The sequence below is a fragment of the Cryptotermes secundus genome, unplaced genomic scaffold (assembly GCF_002891405.2).
Source record: "Cryptotermes secundus unplaced genomic scaffold, Csec_1.0 scaffold156, whole genome shotgun sequence".
Lineage (NCBI taxonomy): Eukaryota > Metazoa > Arthropoda > Insecta > Blattodea > Kalotermitidae > Cryptotermes > Cryptotermes secundus.
The window spans coordinates 149876-172126 of NW_019727089.1; the positions used below are offsets into that span (position 1 = coordinate 149876).

General features: G+C 37.2%; 1 protein-coding gene across 11 annotated transcripts in view; it reads left to right on the plus strand.

Moving 5' to 3' along the window:
• LOC111864305 (titin) overlaps positions 1 to 22251 on the plus strand; it is a gene marked incomplete at its 5' end in the record, with an annotated part of 253509 nt that overhangs the window by 144942 nt on the left and 86316 nt on the right. For 6 of the 11 annotated variants that reach the window (XM_023851449.2, XM_023851450.2, XM_033751371.1 and 3 more), the window contains 3 exon segments: positions 3539 to 12783; positions 13531 to 14602; positions 20490 to 20537. In XM_023851449.2, the coding sequence (XP_023707217.2) occupies positions 3539 to 12783; positions 13531 to 14602; positions 20490 to 20537 (10365 nt within the window). 11 annotated transcript variants of the gene reach the window in all.

Here is a 22251-nt window from a genome sequence, read left to right on the forward strand (position 1 = left end):
CAACCTGAAATTGAGCAGACTGTTTCACACCTGTCAGTTGAAAATCAGCTAAAAGAAGCATCCGCACAGTCTTGTGTTATAACAAGAGAAACTCTTATTACTGGCCAACCTTTCACAGAACACAACATAGTTAATTTGATAACAGAGGTACCAAGGGAAGTAATGGCAACAGCTGGAGTTGAAGCTAGAGAGGTGGCTATGTCGCAAGAATCAGTCTCTCAGCAAGACACAGTTGTCCTTCAACCAGATGTAAATGCAGAGTACAGAGCCAGCCCTCAAATTGAAACAAGAGACATCGCAGTAACTGAACAGCCTTTGATGGAATTCAGTGTAACAGAACTAGAAGTTGGAGAAGTGCTGAAAGAAACTGAAGCAAAGACTGATATTATAACAACTGAAGCTACAGTAACACAGCAGACAATTGTACAAGAGAAAAGTGATGATTTGATTTTGCCAAAATTACTTAAAGAAGTACAGGCTAATTCAGATATAATTACTAGAGAAGCTGCAGGCATTAAGGAAGTTCAAACAGAGCAGTTCACTACTGAACTTACTGCCTGTAAACTGGAGGTTGTAATTAGTGCTAAATCTGACATTGTTGTGAGAGAGACTGCAGTTATTGAGCAGCTTCATGCAGAACAGAACATGTCAGAGTTTTCAGTATCACAAAGATTCAAAGAAGCTACAGCTACTGCTCATGTAACAAGCCAAGAAGTTGCAATGACTGAGCAGCCACTGACAGAGGAACAAGTTTCAGATTTGACTATCTCTGAACTTCATAAAAAATCAAAAGCAAGGCCAGAAATTGAAGCCATGGAAGCTGTGGAGACTAAAGAAACGCAATCAGAACTACATGTTCCAGATCTTACTGTTTTAAAGTCTCTTCCTGAAACTTCAGCTACATCTGGCATTATTATCAGAGGGATTGCTGTAGCCGAAGAAATTGAAACTCAGCATGGATTATCGAACCTGCAGTTGGAAGAAATGAAACAGATTCTTGCTAGCCCACAATTTATTAGTCAGGAAGCAGTGATAAGTGAACAACCATTTATGGAAGAAGATACAGCAAATCTAATTGTTTCAGAGATATTACAAGAATCACAAGCCAAGCCAGAAATTGTAACAAGACAAGTTGCTGAGTCTGAACACATTCAGACAGAAGAAGGTGTTATGGATTTGAGTGTTTTAAAAATGACTGAAGCAACAGCCAAGTCAGACATCATAACACAGCAAGCTGCCATAACTGAGCAACCCCATAGTGAGCAGTTTGTCCCAGAAGTGACAGTGCATCAGTCAAGAGGTACTAAAGCTACGTCACAAATCACAGAGCAGGAAGCTGTAATAAGACAACAGATTCACATAGAAGAGCCGGTTGAGAAGTTACATGTTACCAAATTGCTGGAGGGCTTCCAAGCTAAATCAGAGTTTGTGACCAGAGAAGCAGCAGAAACAAAACAAATTCTTACTGAACAGAACGTTAAAGATCTGGCAGATGCAGGAAAAAATGAAGCGATTGCAGAGTTGGGTATTGGCATGCCTTGGCATGCTGCAATTACAGAGCTGCAGCAAGTAGAACAAGGGGTTTCAGAACTGAACATTGTAGAAAAATCAGCAGAAAGTATGGCTGTAACCAGAATTGCAAGCCAAGAAGGTACAATAATTGAAGAAACTCTTACAGAAGAGCAAGTTCCAGACTTACATGTGACCCTATTGCACAAAGAATCGAGAGCTACACAAGAAATAGTGACATCAGAAGCTGTGGAGACAAAACAGATTCTTACTGAACAAAGTTGTCAAGAACTGACTGTTGCAGCTTCAGTTGAAACAAAAGCCATACCTGATGTAACAAGAGAAGCTGCTGTTACTCAGCAGCCTTTAACAGAACAGAATATTTCAAACTTTGCAGTAGGAGATCTAGTGCATGAATCTAAAGCTATACCTGAATTTGTAAGCCAGCAGAGCACAATAACTCAGGAGCATTTGACGTCAGAACAGGTTCCAGAATTGGCTGTGCCTGAACTGCTGGAAGAAATTCGAGCTACATCAGATGTAATAACTCGAGAAGTTGCTCAGACATTACAGATACAGGTCGAACAACATGTCACACATCTTCCCACAGCAGAATTAGCAAAGGAACTGACTGCAAAACCTGATATCATAACAAGACAGGCTGCAGTAGTTCAACAGTCTCTTACTGAACAGACCATCACAGATCTAACAGTTTTGGAACTAGTTCCTGCTAAAATTCATGCCACATCTGAACTTGTGGCAAGAGAAGTAGCAATAATGCAACATCCCCTTCCTGAAGAGGAAGCCTTGCATTTGTATGTACCTGGAAAGATCAAGGAATCAAGAGCTACTACTGGAATACTTCCAAGAGAAGTTGTACAGACTGAATACACTCAGTCTGAGTGTGGTGTTTCTGAGCTTGTAACTAAAGACAGCACAGAACTTCTTGAAGCTGAAGTTAACATTTTATCACAGAACGTTGCTATGACTGAGATGTCGGTCTCTCAAGAGAGTGCCATAGAATTTATTGCTACTCATATAAAAGAGAACAAAGCCATTCCAAGTCCCGAGATTGAATCAAGAGAAGTTGCAGTCAAACAGGTATCATATACAGAGGAAAATGCTAGTATCCTTAGAGCGGTATCTATAGAAACAGACTCCAAAGCCAAACTGACAATCACAAAAGAAAGAGAGGCCCCTGTTATCGAAGAACCTGTAACATCTCTAACCCTCGGAACTTTGGGAAAAACCATACCTGATATGAAGCAAGTAGCTCTGCTGGGACAAGAGCAATCTCATTCTGCAATACATGTTGCTCAGAATATTTCTTTTATGGTAGAGGGAACACATGACACACAACCTGAACACCTTAATAGAACAGGTGCTACTTTCAATTTGGGGGAGGGTATTACTATCACTTCAGAATCTAGTTCAGAGGAAACAACAGTGCAGTTAACTGAGGGGAAAACACCAGTGGATATGATTAGCATAATGCTGACTAGCAGCTCCAGAGGGGTAGCAGTTCAGGAAGAGGTTAATACATGCAGCATGGATGAAGGGAAGTTCATGTCCACACAAACAGATGCTAAGTCTGCCACAACCAGTCTTTTACGGCCAGTCATTAGTGCCCAGGTGTGTGAGGTAAGTGTACATGAGAGGGAAGACACACTTCTGCCTCTGTCAAAAGAGCAAGCACGACTGCTGGCAGTGGCTGAGGAAACTGTTGATGTAGTGATCACTGACACAAAGCACAGTGATGATACACCCACACCAGCACATGACAGAATCACTGGCACACCTCTTGAAGAAAGCAAAACACATACTACCACTGCAGAATACAAGCAGATAACACAACAATTTGGTACAGATGAAGACACAACAGCGTTGATCCAACAGAGCACCTACACTACTACACTCAAGCACGAACACCAACACATCACCTCGTCAGAGGTCAAACCAGAGCCTAGCAGCCAACACATGCAGCATATCACCACCGTGCTCTCGCCTCACGAAACCATTGACATTTCAGAGATCCTAGCTGAGATGGCCCCACAGACAACTCACACAACAGCCATACAGTCCTTCGAGCAGATGCCAGCACTCATAGTATCTGAAACCACAACCGAAATCAATGAAGGTGAGTATGTCACAGATGTTGAGCAGCAGGCCTCAGCTACTGAAATGGTGGAAGACATCACAACGCAGTTCCAAACTATTTCAACTGCTTCTGGAGCACAAATGATAAAGAGAACTGTAAGGAAGGTGATTAAGGGTGGCAAGAAAGTTGTCCTACAACCTGACAAAGAAGAAGAAGGAGGTGGAGTGTCCATTGAAGAAATTGTGGATGAGGGAGAAATTCCTGAGGCAGAAGAAATAACACCAGTAATTGTTGAAGAACTTGCAGAAGATGCAGCTGTAACTGAAGGGAAACCTGAAGTTACTAAGGAGAAAAGGAAGAAGAAAATAGTGAAGAAGGTGACCAGAAGAAGAGGAAGTAAAGAGGAAACGATAGTACTGACAACAGTTGAAGATGAAGGAAACAAGCCTGAAGTGAAAGTCTATGAAATAATTTCAGAGGATGCAGTACCACAAGCAATACAGAAGGTAGAAAGCCAAATTATTGAAGAAGAAACAATTGTTACATCAGACGAGATCTCTGTGAATAAAGAGCAGAAACCAGACATTTGGCCAGAAGAAGAAGAAATTCCTAATAAAATGGGGAAGAAAAAGGTTAAAAAACCTAAAGTTGCAAAAGTTACTGAAGACAGAAGTGTTTTTAGCCAAATGGAAGCTGAGGAAGTGACTGAAAATCTTGAATCTGTAGAACAGGTTCCAGTGCCCCAAGACAAAGATGGAGATGAACTCAGAAAGAAACAGATTCAGATACCAGAAGAAAAAGAGAAGCCTGAATCCATAACATTGAAAGATGTAGAAACAACACAACTTCTAGAAGACATACCTCCAGATACTGCTGAGGAAGTACAGCCATCTCCAGAAGAGGTAAAACCACAAATTATAGAAAAACTACAAGAGGGAAGAAAATCAAAGCAAAAGAAACCTAAAGATTTTGAAGTAAGTGTAGAAGTTGCAGGGACAATAGGGGATGTTGAGAAACCCACAGAAAATACTGAAGAGGACATTACAAAATCAGATGAAAGTCGAGAAATAAAGAAAAAGAAGAAACTTAAAAAGAAACCACAGACAACAGAGGAATTTCCAGAAATTGTGGAGAATATTCCAGACATTTCAGATAAAGAACTTCCAGACAAACCCTTGAAGGAACGCGAAACTGAAGATGCTCTAGATATGAAAGAGACTGATGATAAGACAGCCAATAAAGTAGTAAAGAAGAAGAGAAAAATAAAAAGTGTTGAAGCTTACAAGGAAGAAGTTCCTGCTGAACAGCCAGAAAAGCTTGAAGCAGTACAACCAACTGAGGAACCTGTACCAGAGAAACCAGCAACAGGAGAATCAAAAGACAAAAAGAAAATAAAGCCTAAGCTAATGAAACTTGAGCAAGTGGAAATAAAGCCAACAAAAGTAAAGGTGGTAGATGTTTCTAACGTTGAAGAATTTCCATTATTTGCACAAATAAAATTGAAGAAAGCGAAAATAATAGGAAAGAAAGAAATAAAAAGCGTGGAACTTCCAAAGATACTGCTTAGAAGCCACATAAAGCATATACATTATCCCCCAGAAGAAATTAAATGTATCATCACCACATTAAATGTTAAACCTGAACATGGAATTTTATCTAGAAATACCCAGGAGGCACTTAAGTTACAGAGAAAGAAAACACGTAAAATAAAATTACCAGGTAAAGAAGAAACTGAACTAGAAGAATCACAGTTTGAAGTGGAGGAAACAGAGAAACCCACAAAAGAGGAAGAAGATGTAAAATCATCTTGGGAAAAGTTGCCAAAGAAACCTGAACTAGAAGAAGATGAAGCACACAAACTGGTAATCGGCAAAGGAAATTTGCCTCAAACAGAACAACCTGAAGAAAAAGTAAAGCTCAAGAAAATACCAGAAAAGCTACAAGAGCCAGAAGAAAAAGAAAAGCAGAAACCAAAGAAACATGAACCTGCGGATGGCAAATCCAAAAAAGAGAAACAAGAAATATCACCGCAGTTGCAACCAGTAGAAGATATAAACTTTGAAAGAGAAGAACCAGTAAAACCCTATCCTATGCCAGAAGTGCCCAAGCAGTTAGAGGAGGAGCTCCCGGAAACAGAGAAATTGAAGAAAACTAGACCAAAGAAGCCAAAGAAAGAGCCAGAAGTTATACAGATACCACTAGAAAAAGGTAAGCCTAAAGAACCCCAACTAGAAGAAGATAAAGATATTTCATTGAAGAAAAAAATGGGTGAACCTAAAAAAGAGAAACCAGAAGCTATAACCCTGAAGCCATTTACAAAAGAGAAGCCCCCAGATGAGGAAGACAAAACTGAGTTAGTTATTGGGAAGCCAAAGCCGATTGATGCAAAAGAAGGAGATGAAGAAATAATTCCTAGGGTATTTGGCGAAGAAAAGAAGCTGAAACGAAAGAAGAGTGCCAAAGAATCAGATACACCAATTGAAGCAGAGAAGAAACCAGATGTTACATCAGAGGATGAAGTAAAATGTGATGAACCGGTACCGATTTCCAAGACAGTAGTTGAGTTGAAGCCACTTATTGAAGATAAAGCTACAGATGAGGAAGTGATGTTTGTTGATAGAACACAGTTACAGGAAGAACCAAAAATATCAGAGATGCCAGTTGATGTACAAGTTCAAGAGGCTGAAATCCAAAAGAATTTAGTAAAGAAGAAGAAGAAGAAAAAGGTCACTATTGTTGAACATGTTCAATTACTAGATGAGGGAGCAGAAGAGCATGAAGATTCAGGAGATGTTGAAAAAATAGAGGACCTGGTTCCACTGGAGTACAAGCCAAATGAAGCAACATCAACCTATGAGAAATCTGAAAGCATGGAGGTTGCTCAGACTGTGCCTATAGAAATGACAGAGAACATTTCTAAGAAGCCTGAAATTTTAAAGCAAGCAAGATCTGAATTAGGCATACAGACTGCAGTCACCATTGAAGAAGTCACAGCACAAGACCATGAGTTGCCTTTGGAACAAGAAGATAGTTTGCAAAAAGCAAAGACTACAATGGAGGCAAAGGAACATGAAGTGGCTGAAATATCGGAAATTTTAACAAAATGGAAAGAGGCAGAAAGACAGGACCAAAAGCCGCCAGAAGACCATGCTATGCAAGATATTTTATTTCAAGAACAAGTGAGCACATCAGTTGTTCAGACTATGGAAAACACTGAAACTCTCCAGCAGGCACCAGTTCCCTCCAGAGACACTGCTCACCTTGTTGAACACCCATCTGTGACCAAAATTCCACAGGAGGAAATTGTCTCTCCAGAAGGGGCTGAAACGTCTTTCGTGGGAAAAGATGCTCCTGAAAGGGTGCAGGAGACAAAAGTAATTGAAGAGCAAGATATCAAAGTGGAGAAGAAAAAGAAGAAGACGGCAGTGAAAAAGAAACCTGCTGAAGCTATAACTTCAGAAGGAGCGCCTTCTGAAAATACTGAAGCTTTTGAAGTTAAAGCACCATCTGTGGAAGAAATTAAACCAACCATTGCCCCAATAGAAGCTGTGGTTGTTGATCAGGTGACTTCAGAACAAGTAGCAAAGGAGTTTCTTGTCTCAGAACGACAGGAAATAAAACCAAGTGCCGCTGTTACTCTGAAAGACTCTATTTCAGTGACAGATTTATCATTAACACATGTTGCAGAAGATATTACACCTTTGAAAACTCCAGTTGCTGAAGAGATAAATGTTAGTGTCTGTGAACGAGAAGTTGCTTCGCTTCAGGAAACACATACTGGGGAGGTAGTTCAAGAACTTCCTACCCAACATAAACCAGCACAAGAGTCAGCAGATACCGTGGTCACATCACAGAAGGTGGTTACACAATTTGAAGTTCAGCCACATGAAACAGGTGAGATGTACACACCACAGGAGTTATCCAAGGAATCACAGGCTAAGACAGTACTGTCTGAAAATATGTCGATCACTGTAAAGCATGTAGAAGCATTTGAAACACACACAGAATTTGATCAATCTATTTCCACTACTGAGAACATACATCCCTCTGTTATACCCCAAACAACAGTTTCTGTCACATTTATAGGCACAGAACACAAGGAAGGTGTACTTTTGCCACAAGAGAAACTACACACTGTGTTAGCAACACAGTCCTTTCCAGAACATGATTCCATTACAGTCAGTCAAGTTAAAACTATTGAAATGCCATCAGAGCTTGCGACACCAGAGACACTTGGCGAGAGTGCGGTCACCACTTCATCACTCAGTACAGTGGAGCCTGTGTCTGTGACAGAGGTACAGTTGGCACAAGCACCAGGTGAGGAAATCATTCCACAGAAAAAACCACAAACTGAAACAGCTCAGAGGAAACTTTCCACACAGGAACCTTTACAGATACAAGAAGTTACAACGGAACAGATTGCTACAATTACGTCACCTGAAGAAACACAACAGGTCATAACACAGGTGCAGAAAGTCGTCCAGAAACGACAACTTGCAACCATAATCACAGATGTATCCACTGACACAAAGGAGGGAGACCTCAAGAATTTAACAACCACACAAGAACAAGCTACAGTTACCATACCAGAAACAAAACACCACCTTATTATTACTCAAGTTGAAACTGACCTATTTCCAGGTGAGGTTCCAGTATCATCTCTGCCTACGAAGGAACAGGTAAGCCCTACTATCCTCCAAGAAAAGCCATCTCTTATTGTTGAAGTTACCAAGACAATTGTGCAGGAGCAACCAGTAGAGGAAGAAGTGCCCAAGGTTCAGATAAGGGAAACGGACATTCCAGAGCATGAAATTTCCAAACATGAAGGCGATGAATTGAAAGCAGTTCATAAGAAACCAAAGAAAAAGAAGGTAGTTCCAGAAACACCAAAGACTGCAATTGAAGAGAGAACTGAAGATATTACCACGGAAGACTTGATTCCAGCAGAACTAGCCTCCCCTGAAAGGGCAGAAGAGTCTATCAGTGTTCTAGAGGGAAATGAAACGCTTGAAATCACTGAAGGGGTGACAACTACGGAGCTTGAGATGGTTGAGGAATCTCTTCCAGATAAAGCTGAACAAACCATAATTCTTCTTGAGGGTGCAGAAACTGTTCAAGTTGTCACTGAAATGAATGCAGAGGTGTTAGCGAAATTAAAGAAACCTGCTCCTGAGATTGCAGAAAAGATTGTTTTACCCCATGAGACGAAGGAAACCATCCAGGTCACACCAGAAATTACTACAGAAGAGTTAAAAAGTTCAGATGTACCAGTCCCAGCAGAAGTTGCACCTACTGAAGAGAGCAGAGAATCTGTAAGTGTGATAGAAGTAGATGTTAAAGCACCTGTGAGAAAGCCATCAAAGAAGAAAAAAATACCTGAGGAACAAAAAATAACAGAACTACACACAGAGGAAGAAACTGTTGAAGACTTGGTTCCAGAAATAACGTCACTACCAGAAATGGCAAAACCTGCTGTTCCAGTAACCAAAGTTGTCGAAGTAACTGAAGTGACTCCTGAAGCTACTACTTTAGAAATTGAACCACAGGAACCTATTACCGAAGAGGCTAAAGTAGTGGAAGAAACGGAGAAACCAATGAATGTAACACAGAACGATGTTAAGGCTCCAGCAAAGAAACCTTCCAAGAAGAAAAAGAAGGTTACTCAGCGTGTTAGAGATGAAAGTCCTGTTAAAGCAGATGTTGAGCAAGGGGGGGAGGAGGAGTTAAAGCCAGTTCCTGAAGATGTGAAATTAGGAGAGAAACCCGTTGAAAGCAAACCTGAATCTGAAAAGTTGATCAAGAAGAAGCCTTCTGAAGACAAACCTACCGATAAGAAACCAGTTCTCGAAAAAATGAAACCTCAGTTAATGAAGATTGAAAGAAAGGAAGTGAAGCCAACAAAAGTTAAGGTAGTAGATATTAAGGAAGAAGTACCACTGTTTGCAAAGGTGAAATTGAAGAAGGCTTCAGTACAAAAGAGAGAGATACAATCGACTGAATTACCCAAAGTCTTATTGAAGAGCAACTTGAAGGTTATACAATATCCCCCAGAAGAAATTAAACCAATTATAACTCATTTAAATGTGAAATCAGACCATGGTATTTTATCCAGAAATGCCCAAGAAGCCTTGAAATTGCAAAAGAAGAAAGTTAAGAAGATAAAGTTATCAGAAAAAGAACATATAGAACTTGAAGATTCAGCTTTTGAACTTGAGGAACCAGAAAAAACAATTGAAGAAGAGGAAGAAAATAAGACTTCATGGGAAAGAATGCCAAAGAAATCGGAACCTGAAGAAACTGAGGAGAGAAAACTGGTTATAGGTAAGGGGAAGATACCAAAAGTAGAAGAAGAGGTTGAACAGGTGACACTGAAGAAAATTCCTCAGAAACCACAAGAGGTTGATGAGACTGTTCCTATTAAACCAAAGAAAATTGAACCTCAAGACATAAAATTACCAGAGTCAAAAGAGGAAGTATCTTTAGAGTTAGAACCTCTAAAGAAACCACAAGCACACAAAGATATACCAGAAGAAACACAATTTCCACGGGTGGAGCCAGAAAAGCTTGAGGAGGAGAAACCGCAAGAAGAAAAATTAATAACTCCCAAACCTAAAGGAGAAAACCCAGAACCTGAAACAATTAAGATTCCACTGAAGAAAGGTGTACCTAAGAAACCAGTACCTGAAAAGGAGAAAGATATAACTCTCAGAAAAAAAATGGGTGAACCTGAGGAAGGAAAGCCAGAAGAAATAACTTTAAAACCATTTACAAAAAAGAAACCAGAAAATGAGCCAGAAGCAAAAGAGATTGAAGCTGGGAAACCGAAACTAATAGAGAAATCAAATGATGATGAAGATATTAAGCCTGTATTACTGAAGCATGATGAAGTGCCTGATCTTATTCAGGAAATAAAGAAAGCGGAGCCAGCAGAGGAAACGGTAGAAGAAATGAAAGAAGTGAAACCAAGAAAGCCAACAAAGAAGGAAACAACCGAAAATATAGAGGAAATAAAACCAGATGTAGTAAAAGAGAAAGCTAGTGACGAAATTACATTTACAGAAGTAAAGCCCAAAGAACCAGAGAAACCAAGTGAAGAGATAACAATAACAAAATTTAGAAAGCCGAAAGAACCCATGCAGCAAGAGGAATTTCAAGAAACTTCAATCGCAAAGAAAGAGCCCGAAAAAACAAAGAAGGAAGATGAAATAAACGAGGAAGTAATCCCAAAGAAGTCAGAGAAACCAAAGAAACCCATGGTAGAGGAAGTGCTTGAAGAACTAAAAATCAAGGAAATAGAGCCAGAGAAACCGAAGGAGGAGGAGCAAGTGAGTGAAGAAATCCCCATAAAGAAGATTAAGAAACCAAAGAAACCTGTGATGGATGAAGTAGCCGAAGAAATCACAATCAAGAAAATAGAACCAGAAAAACCAACGGAAGGGGAGGTAGTTGGTGAAGAAATCACTTTAAAGGAGATTAAGAAACTAGAGGTACCTGTGGTGGAAGAAGTAGCCGAAGAAATTACAGTCAAGAAATTAGTACCAGAAAAACCAAAGGAAGCAGAGGATGTGGGTGAAGAAGTCACTATGAAGAAGATTAAGAAACCAAAGGAAACTGTAGTGGAAAAGGTAGTCGAAGAAATCACAATCAAGAAAATGGAACCAGAGAAACCAAAGGAAGAGGAGGAAGTGACTGAAGAAATCCCATTGAAGAAGGTTAAGAAAACAAAGAAAACTGTGGTGGAAGAAGTAGCCGAAGAAGTAAGTATCAAGAAAATGGAACCAGAGAAACCAAAGGAAGAGGATGAAGTGACTGAAGAAATCCAATTGAAGAAGATTAAGAAATCGAAGAAACCTGTAGTTGAAGAAGTAAACGAAGAAATCACTATGAAGAAAGTAGAACCAGAAAAACCAAAGGAAGAGGAGGAAATGAGTGAAGAAGTCACTATGAAAAAGATTAAGAAGCCGAAGGAAACTGTAGCGGAAGAAGTAGTCGAAGAAATCATAATCAAGAAAATGGAGCCAGAGAAACCAAAGGAAGAAGAGGAAGTGAGTGAAGAAGGAACACTGAAGAAGGTTAAGAAACCAGAGAAACCTGTGGTGGAAGAAGTAGCTGAAGAAATTACAATCAAGAAAATAGAACCAGAAAAACCAAAGGAAGAGGAGGAAGTTGGTGAAGAAATCAGTTTGAAGAAGGTTAAGAGACCAAAGAAACCTGTGGTAGAAGAAGTAGCCGAAGAAATTACAGTCAAGAAAATAGAACCAGAAAAACCAAAGGAAGAGGAGGAAGTTGGTGAAGAAATCACTTTGAAGAAGGTTAAGAAACCAGAGGTACCTGTGGTGGAAGAAGTAGCCGAAGAAATTACAGTCAAGAAATTAGTACCAGAAAAACCAGAGGAAACGGAGGATGTGGGTGAAGAAGCCACTTTGAAGAAGATTAAGAAACCAAAGGAAACTGTAGTGGAAAAGGTAGTCGAAGAAATCACAATCAAGAAAATGGAACCAGAGAAACCAAAGGAAGAGGAGGAAGTGAGTGAAGAAGTTACACTGAAGAAGGTTAAGAAACCAAAGAAACCTGTTGTGGAAGAAGTAGCTGAAGAAATCACAATCAAGAAACTAGTACCAGAGAAACCAAAGGAGGAAGAGGAAGTGAGTGAAGAAATCGCTTTGAAGAAGATTAAGAAACCAAAGAAACCTGTGGTGGAAGAAGTAGCTGAAGAACTTACAATCAAGAAAGTAGAACCAGAAAAACCAAAGGAAGAGGAGGAAGTGAGTGAACAAATCTCTTTGAAAAAGGTTAAGAAACCAAAGAAACCTGTTGTGGAAGAAGTAGCTGAAGAAATCACAATCAAGAAAATGGAACCAGAGAAACCAAAGGAAGAGGAGGAAGTGAGTGAAGAAGTTACACTGAAGAAGGTTAAGAAACCAAAGAAACCTGTTGTGGAAGAAGTAGCTGAAGAAATCACAATCAAGAAACTAGTACCAGAGAAACCAAAGGAGGAAGAGGAAGTGAGTGAAGAAATCGCTTTGAAGAAGATTAAGAAACCAAAGAAACCTGTGGTGGAAGAAGTAGCTGAAGAAATCACAATTAAGAAACTAGTACCAGAAAAACCAAAGGAGGAAGAGGAAGCGAGTGAAGAAATCACTTTAAAGAAGATTAAGAAACCAAAGAAACCTGTGGTGGAAGAAGTAGCTGAAGAAATCACAATCAAGAAACTAGTACCAGAAATACCCAAGGAAGAGGAGGAAGTAAGTGAAGAAATCTCTCTCAAGAAAGTTAAGAAACCAGAGGTATCCGTGGTGGAAGAAGTAGCTGAAGAAATCACAATCAAGAAACTAGTACCAGAAATACCCAAGGAAGAGGAGGAAGTAAGTGAAGAAATCTCTCTCAAGAAAGTTAAGAAACCAGAGGTATCCGTGGTGGAAGAAGTAGCTGAAGAAATCACAATCAAGAAACTAGTACCAGAAATACCCAAGGAAGAGGAGGAAGTAAGTGAAGAAATCTCTCTCAAGAAAGTTAAGAAACCAGAGGTATCCGTGGTGGAAGAAGTAGCTGAAGAAATCACAATCAAGAAACTAGTANATAGAACCAGAAAAACCCAAGGAAGAAGAGGAAGTGAGTGAAGAAATCTCTCTCAAGAAGGTTAAGAAACCAGAGGTACCCGTGGTGGAAGAAGTAGCAGAAGAAATTACAGTCAAGAAAGTAGAACCAGAAAAACCAAAGGAAGAGGAGGAAGTGAGTGAACAAATCTCTTTGAAAAAGGTTAAGAAACCAAAGAAACCTGTTGTGGAAGAAGTAGCTGAAGAAATCACAATCAAGAAAATAGAACCAGAAAAACCCAAGGAAGAAGAGGAAGTGAGTGAAGAAATCTCTCTCAAGAAGGTTAAGAAACCAGAGGTACCNTTAAGAAACCAAAGAAACCTGTGGTGGAAGAAGTAGCTGAAGAAATCACAATCAAGAAACTAGTACCAGAAAAAACAAAGGAGGAAGAGGAAGTAAGTGAAGAAATCACTTTAAAGAAGGTTAAGAAACCAAAGAAACCTGTAGAGGAAGAAGTAGCTGAAGAAATCACAATCAAGAAACTAGTACCAGAAAAACCGAAGGAGGAAGAGGAAGTGAGTGAAGAAATCACTTTAAAGAAGGTTAAGAAACCAAAGAAACCTGTAGTGGAAGAAGTAGCTGAAGAAATCACAATCAAGAAACTAGTGCCAGGAAAACCGAAGGAGGAAGAGGAAGTGAGTGAAGAAATCACTTTGAAGAAGGTTAAGAAACCAAAGGCACCTGTGGTAGAAGAAATAGGCGAGGAAATCACAATCAAGAAAATAGAACCAGAATCAGTGGAAGTAAGTGAAGTCACTGTCCCTGCTGAAGATGTCACTGAAGAGTTCACCGTTAAACCAAGGAGGAAGGGTTCAAAGAAAGAATCAGTAGAGGAAATATCGGAGGAAATTACCTTGAGAAAGCTAAAGCCAAGAAAGAAACCTGTACCAGAAGTTCAAGAAGTTACAGAAGTAGAGAGTGTAACCATAATACCCAGTGTTACCAAAACCAAAGAAGAGATCGAGCAAGAATTTAATATCCAGCTTCATACTTATGAAGAAGAAGACATCACAATGTCAGGTAAAGTACGTCTTAAGAAGCAACGCCCAAAAACATTTGCTGAAGAAACAGGGGAAGAAACGATTAGAATCACTCAAGAAATAGAAGGATCAGAAGAGGCCGAAATTATCGAAGAGCCTGAAGAGGAGGAAGAAGACACAATACAGCTGCGACCTGACACAGTATCAGAAGATGTGGAGGAGAACTTTCAGGTGCAGCTGAAGCGAAAAACGTCACAGGATGTGCAACAGACATCTTATTCAGTGCAAGATATGGAGGAGGAAGTACAGATTGGCCTTAGGAAGAAGAAACCAGCGCCACTGGGCACAATGTATGAGGAGGAGTCGTTGGAGCTGAAGTTGAAACCCAAGCAGAAGCCATCAAAAACCATACAACAAGGTTATAAAACTGTTATTTCTGCTTTTATCCCAGCTGTAGTGAACAGAGATTACTGCTTATATTTCTGCAATACTAATGGAATGCCATAACACAATGCTTATTACTGCTTATTCTGCTTAATTGTATCACAGTCATGTGTGCCATTACATTGCCTATTGTGCTTAGTTCATTAAGTAGCTGCTTTTTCATTGTTTCATTGATTAGATTTCTTCTGCTAAAGCTATTTAATTTTACCTTCTCATTGTTTGTGCAGATTGTATGTTGCTTCTATATGTCTTCTACTTTTTATTGTGAAATGTATTATCTTTTAGAAAAGGAGAATCTTTTCTCATCTGGATATGTCTTCAGCAGAAATATGTCATTCTCAAACGGGTACTCTGTATGTCAGCAAAATGTATGATGTTCTTATTAAAGTAAGTATAAATATCAGAAAAAAGAACTAACAAGAAATAATGTCTGGCATACATCACTTTTGGCCTGCAAGCATGCAGTTGCTTTATTGGTTTTAAAAGGTGTAAATAAATTAACTGAAGTTTGTAAAGGGATACGACAGTTAACTTATCACTAACTAAACCTTGTGTTACTTTATAAAAAGAGTAAAATCTACTGTGAGTTGCTGGAAACCAAAATGTTTTGTAAGTTGTTCCCTTGATTTATGAACCTATTTGCTTACTGATCTTTACAATTGGAATCAGTTAATTGCATATATTATTAACACACTTTAAAATTTCTTGTTGAAAAGAAAATATGAGTATTTGAATAAAAACACATTGATATATTATGGCTAAAATTGCCGTTTCCAATCTCATTATGTTTACAGATTGAATCAGTCATGTCTTGTTTCTGTACTTACTATATTCAGCCATGGACTGACCATTCTGGGTGTGCTGTAGTGGAGGGAGCCATTATCTAATAAACAAATTGTTTTTTGACAGCCATAAATAAGAACTGAGTGTGCTTGCTTTCTCCAGTCATTTTGAGTTTTTTTTTCATAAAGTCTCAGAAGACAAAGTTCTTGTAATGATGAATGTACAATTATTATTTTGTTATATCATTTAATCTGTTAATGTCACAGACTTTCAAAATTGATACCATAAGTATACAGCCATTTCTATATGGCTGTCAAATCATGCAATGTGTCATTTAAAGAAGGACAAATTTTTAAAGGCAGATTTAATTTTCGGCTTGGGGTTTGAAATTCACTCTCTTGTTTTCTCAGTTCACATTAATCCCATCCTTTCAGCAAAATTATAATCCCAATAAAACTTTAAACTTAAATTGTTTGCATTAATTTGAATTGTTGATATACAAATATTTCAAATTTTATTATTATGGTAAAACCAATACCAAGGACAAGAACTAGTTTTAATGTTTATTACTGGTCATATCCTTAGAGGATTTTGTTTTATTGACTTCATTCTAAAATCCGTGTTAATGACTGATTAAACTGTAACGTCATAAATAATTTATGAAATTCATTGATGAGAATATTTATTTTAATTATCATACTTCAGCATTAATGTTAATATTTAAAATCAGGGAAGATTTCTTACCAAACAGATTCCAGTTCACTAGATAGTATGATGGACATTATAGCTGTGACAGTACACAGGCAGGACAGTGCACTTAAGAATGATGAAAGAACAAATTCTTAGACATGAAGTCCTTCACATAGTGATCTTCCTCCGTGTTCCTTAACTCTGAATATTGCAGGCATATATTAAATTTGATATTTCACGATCTAATTGGCTTAGAAAAATGTTTTAAGTAAAATCAATTTCTGAATATGTGGAGAGAATTAAGATGTTACAGATGTTGTTTCAGTTTGAGTCAAGACCCTTACAAGGAATGTCAATGCTAGAATAATTTATCCAAAATGTAATGTCATTTTTAACTCACAGTGTATTTTCAATTTGTAAATGTATCACAGAACTTAAAACACTAAATTCAGTATTACATGTGAAACACTGACAGTTTTTGACAGAAGGCACTGGACATTCCATGGTTGTGGGTTTCTTTAAGATATGACATTCAAGTGTAGAGGGTTCAGTTCCCTACATTTTTAAAAGCAGACATCAAGAGTAATCAACTTATTTGTTTGACAGTTACTTGCTTGAAGAAATGTGGAAATAAATTTGTAATTTTAAAAATGTAGTTGTATTGAGTAAAATTTATGCATTAATATAATTCACTTTGTGATGGTTGATGTAAAAGTATTCCTTGATTTGTGTTAAAGGCCCTCTACAGATCATAGGTAATAGACTGTATCGAACTAGCAGTGTAAAGGACATGATTTCTAAGAGAGCATTATTCCTTTGTTTATTGTTTATTGTTATTAAATAACTCCACAAATCCTGTACAGGGGCTTTAGCACCCATAGGATATAGAGCTCGTCAAACTGATACAATCTCATACAAAACATAAAAAGATACATGGTGTAACATTAAATCAAGCCATATCATAACAACATAGATTCATACACTGTTAGAAATACAACCTTTTACTTCTTACTACTCCAGGTTCATTCGTCACAATCATTAAACATTAATCATAAAACAATATCACATAATACTAAGTAATAAACATAATTAAAATTAAAAAATATAACATACAGTTAATCCCATTTACATCCAATCAGTATTTACAAATTATTTTGATTAAAAAACTCCTCTAATGAATAAAATGACCACGAGCAAAGATATCTCTTTAATGCTGGTTTAAACAATTCAATTTTATATGATAATGATTTTATATTTATAGGGAGATGGTTAAATATCCTCATTCCAATAGCATATGTCCCTTCATTATATATTGTTAATCTAGCAGATGGAAAATGAAGGTCAGTATTGTGCCTAGTATTTAGACCATGAATTTCTTGATTAGTTTTATAAAGATGCTTATTTCTCACAACGAATATCATCAAAGAAAATATATATTGAGAATAAAATGGTAAAATTTCCCAATCTTTAAAAAGTTGTCTACAAGAGTCTCTACATCTAGTCTTAGTCATAATACGGAGTATTCGTTTTTGCATCTTAAAAACACTAAGACTATGTGGTGAATTACCCCATAATAAAATACCATAAGATAATAATGAATGAACATATGCAAAATATATCATTCTTAGAGTATTCTCCGTCATAAGGGGCGTGACAATCCTGATAGCATAACAAGCGGAACTTAACTTTTTTAAAACATGTTCAATGTGCCCCTTCCGTGACAACTTTTCATCAATAATCAGTCCTAGAAATCCTTTGTATTTGATCATCAGCAGAATGTGAAAATGTGTATTAATATAGCTTAATTACACAAGCTTTGTACTTTCCTGTTAACATCTGAAAAATAATACATTAGTATTTAAATTGAAATTTTGAATATTTAATGATATAAAGAGTGTAAGTGACGGAAATTTTCTTTCTGAAGATTGGCACTTCAAGATGGAAGTGAGAAAATTAGAAACCTTCAGGAAATGGGGATATATATATTTATAGGACTGCTGTAATAAGTAATCAGTTTCATTATTTCAGTGAATGTCAGTTTCAGAAGAACCACCACTCTCACTAGTAGAACATAAAACGTGCCATTAAATGACTTTCCTGTTAATAAAATATTTCATAGTTCTTAGAATCATTTAATAAATGTGTTACAAGTAACAGAAGTCCTCACTCAGACTTTTACTGTGATTTGTCTTCAGTTAGATCTTCAATCACTTGTCATAACTGTCATAGAATTGTCAGGTACAAAGTCCTGCTGTGCTTACAAATGAGACTGGGATTCATATTACAGTTCTGAATTTTGGAACACTTAAGAGAAACAGATGTAGGTATTCAGTGGTTCTTTATGCTACAAAGTAATTGTTAATCTGCAGAGAAAATATGCTGTTGTAAACCATATTTAAGTGAGAATTAGCTGTATTGCCAGTGTCTAAGAGCCTAATAGTTTCATAATATGAGACCTGCCATTATGCAGTATGTCTGGCAATATTACTGTTATTATTATGGAGTTAAATTTTTCCTTCCTTCTTATAAAATTATCATATGAGTTTACTTTCTGGATTTCATTTTAATCAATTATTTAATGATGCTTCCAATATCAAAACGATATAAAAGGTCAGATAGAATGATTGATGAATTTGGAAAGTATCTGGAAGGAAGCAATCGTGACTGAAACTAGGTACCATTCTAGAATTTATGTGAAGGGGCAGGAAAACCACAAGAAACCTCTCTCAGGATAGCCTTGTCTGATCCAAAATTTGAACCAAGAATCTCCTGAATATATGTCTGGAGTGTTTCTGCTACACTGGTTCCTTTGGCAGCATGATTTAATGTTTGTGGCTGTTCATGTGATAGTTTTGTATATAAAAGACTGGATGATTGATGAAATCCAAATAAATAGCCATCATTGTGTCACACCATAGTTAAATAACTCTAAACTTAGAATAATAGTAGTCCTTGAGACAAATTGTGTGACAGAATTATTTTTAGAAGAAATCAACACTGTTGCAAACACTTAATGAGATTTAAATATTCATTCATTTCCTTTTTTTTTCCATATATCCATACAGGTAAAAAACCTAGGATGTGGAAATAGTCCCTTTGAAAATAGATGTGTCCAGATACATATAATAAATTACATAATTAAATCACATACATTAGTCAATTAACATAAATAATAAAATAAAAAACTTCATACAGTTTTAATTAATAAACATAATCTAAAAAGAACATTACTATAAAACTTAAAATTAATACAATTTAATTTAAATTACCTAAATTAACTGAATTAAATGCATTACAAATTTACACACTTAGGACCAATTATCTTTCTTTATTTATTTTATTTTCCCATAAATCAAAATACATTGATACAGGACTGATCATATCATAATACTGTCGATAAGAAACAGGCGATTCTACAGGTAAACAATACATATAAATCATGCTTATCAAAACGAAAAGCTGCATAAAATCAAGACAAAAGATTACATCAACCACGCAAAAAACCATATCAGATCAGCAATCAGATTATAAATTATTTGTAAGAAGCAACGTTTTCCATTATTCTCCAATTTAGATATTCCCGCAATGAGTAAAAGGAGCCAATATGGAGATTTTTTAAGGCATGTTTAAACTTATTAACATCATTTGTCATGTTCTTAAGATTCTGTGGTAAATTATTAAATATCATAATCCTGGAACAGTAGACACCTTTTTGGATTTTAGTTAATTTATAAGTTGAAGGATGTAAATCTGAACCTTGTCTGGTATGGATACTATATATATCAGAATTTAGTGTGAAAGTATCCATATTTTTAACAACAAACATGGATATTGAAAATATATATTCATTGTCATTAGTGCCTTTTCCTTCCTTTTACATAAATGGGTAGAAGAATCAGGGTTAGAGACTGGGCAGTTTAGTGAAGCGAGATATCTGTAGGGACCTAAGTGCTTTCCTGAAAGCATACAGTGTGCTGTCCTGTCTGTGGAAAATCAGTAATATCTGTTCACATTTACTGACATTTCTGTATCGATGTTATTAAGAATAGAGAATGTGTAAATATATGTGATTTGTTTATTTTACAACCTTTGTGATAAATTCTTAAATGTAAAGACCAATGTATTTTAAAGTTCTGCTTTGCTCACATGTTTTGGTTATTCAATATTTATCAGGCTTCTAATAAAGTTATATTTGTATGATACATTGTTTTTGTCTTGTAACACTTATTTTCTCATTTGACAGTTATTTTCTATGTACTGTATTTGTCTCATAAAATCATATTCAGCCATAAATAAGCAACATTTACATTAACAGGCATTGAATCTCTTATAGGGATATTATGTATTAATATATTGCTACAACATAATGTCTTTTAATTCATTTTCAGAAGCTGTCTGTCTTAGCATAACCAAAGAAACTGAAGTTTTTGAAGAAGGTAAGTAGTCATTACACTTAAATTTTCAGTTTGAATTCTATGCATATTCATCATTCTTCTAGTCTTAGTATAGAATAATAAGAATTATGAATCTGAATTCTAACCTAGCTATAATTAAATCCAACTTTTTTGAGTGGTTAAAATTTTCAAAGGTCTTTTCGAATATTACCTATTGTGATACATACATGTAACTGGTAGAGTGAATGTCAACCAGTCATTACACATTTCTTTCATGACATATGTGTCATTGTTCCTCCAAGATGATATAGTATCGTTACAATATTGTGCACTTTAGAACTCAGTAAAATTTATTTGTAAGAGGCAGTCAAATGAAAACGGGTCACCATGCATAACTCACACAGCACGCAAGTTGGTAACACTGGAATTTGCTTATGGTACGAACATCTGGCAGGGACTCAGGAAAGCAAAGTGACAACGTCCCTTTGCACACTAGTCGTTTGTTTATTGTGCTGGAAGTAAGGTTAGCACTATGTGTAGTCGTCTAACATCAGTAATGGAGGCGGGTAAAGAAGAACAGCGAAGTGTAGTGTGCTTTTTGACTACTGAAGGAGTAGGAGGAAGAGAAATTAATCGTCACATGTCTGTTGTTTACGGTGAACACAGCATGTCACATTCGCATGTGCTGGCATGTCATAAGCGTTTCTGAGAGGGACGTGTGTCACTGCAAGATGATGCTCGCCCAGGACACGCTCATCCTGTCATCACTCCTGATGTTATTGCTGCGTTGGATGGTCACATCCGGGCAAACCGATGGATCACTGTGGAAGAAATTAGTCTTTTGATGGGAATAAGTCACGGTTCCGTACACGCCATTGTGACAAAACACCTGCTGTACCGCAAAATCTGCACGCAGTGGGTTCCACGTCAACTCACAGAGGGACGGAAGACTCAGAGAATGGCTGCATCACTGGGTCACTTGCAACGATACTATGAGGAAGAGTATGCTTTTCTGTCCCATATATGATGAGTAAAATGGAGGAGTGAAGGAAATGGAAGAATGTCAACAATGAAGAAGGCAGGAGGAAATACAGGAGACTGAGGAATGAAGAGCCACGGACAGGGCCAAAAAGGAATATCTTGAGAAGATATATAATGAGAACAGGACGTTATGATTTGATGTACATGAAGACAAAAGAACTAGGATGGAAAGAGAAGCATGGGATTCAAAATATTGGCATCGAAGACTCCCAGGGGAATAGAATAGTAGATCAGAGGCAAGTGCTGAAAATTTTGGGAAAATTATATTACAGAACTATGTGATCGACCTAATCGGCCAGAAACCTTAGAAGTTGAACTGGAAGAGGAAGTAGATACAGACAAGAAAGGACCATATATTTTACAAAGTGAGGTGGAAAAAGCTATCAAGGAAATGAGGAAGGGAAAGGCTACAGGAGATGATGATGTACCTGAAGATGTGCTCAAATTACTGGGAGAAGGTGGTTTGAAAACACTGACAAAACTAATGAACACGATATATGAAATTGAAGAGTGGCCCAAGGACTTTACAGAAGTTACAATGATTGCCTTAAAGAAAAAGACAAAAGCTACAAAATGCAGCGACCATCGCACAATAAGTCTTATTGCACATACAGCAAAGATAATAGCAAAGATACTTAAAAGAAGAATTGAAAGGAAAATAGAGGATGTACTTGGAGAAGATCAGTTTGGATTTAGAAGAGGAAAAGGAACCAGG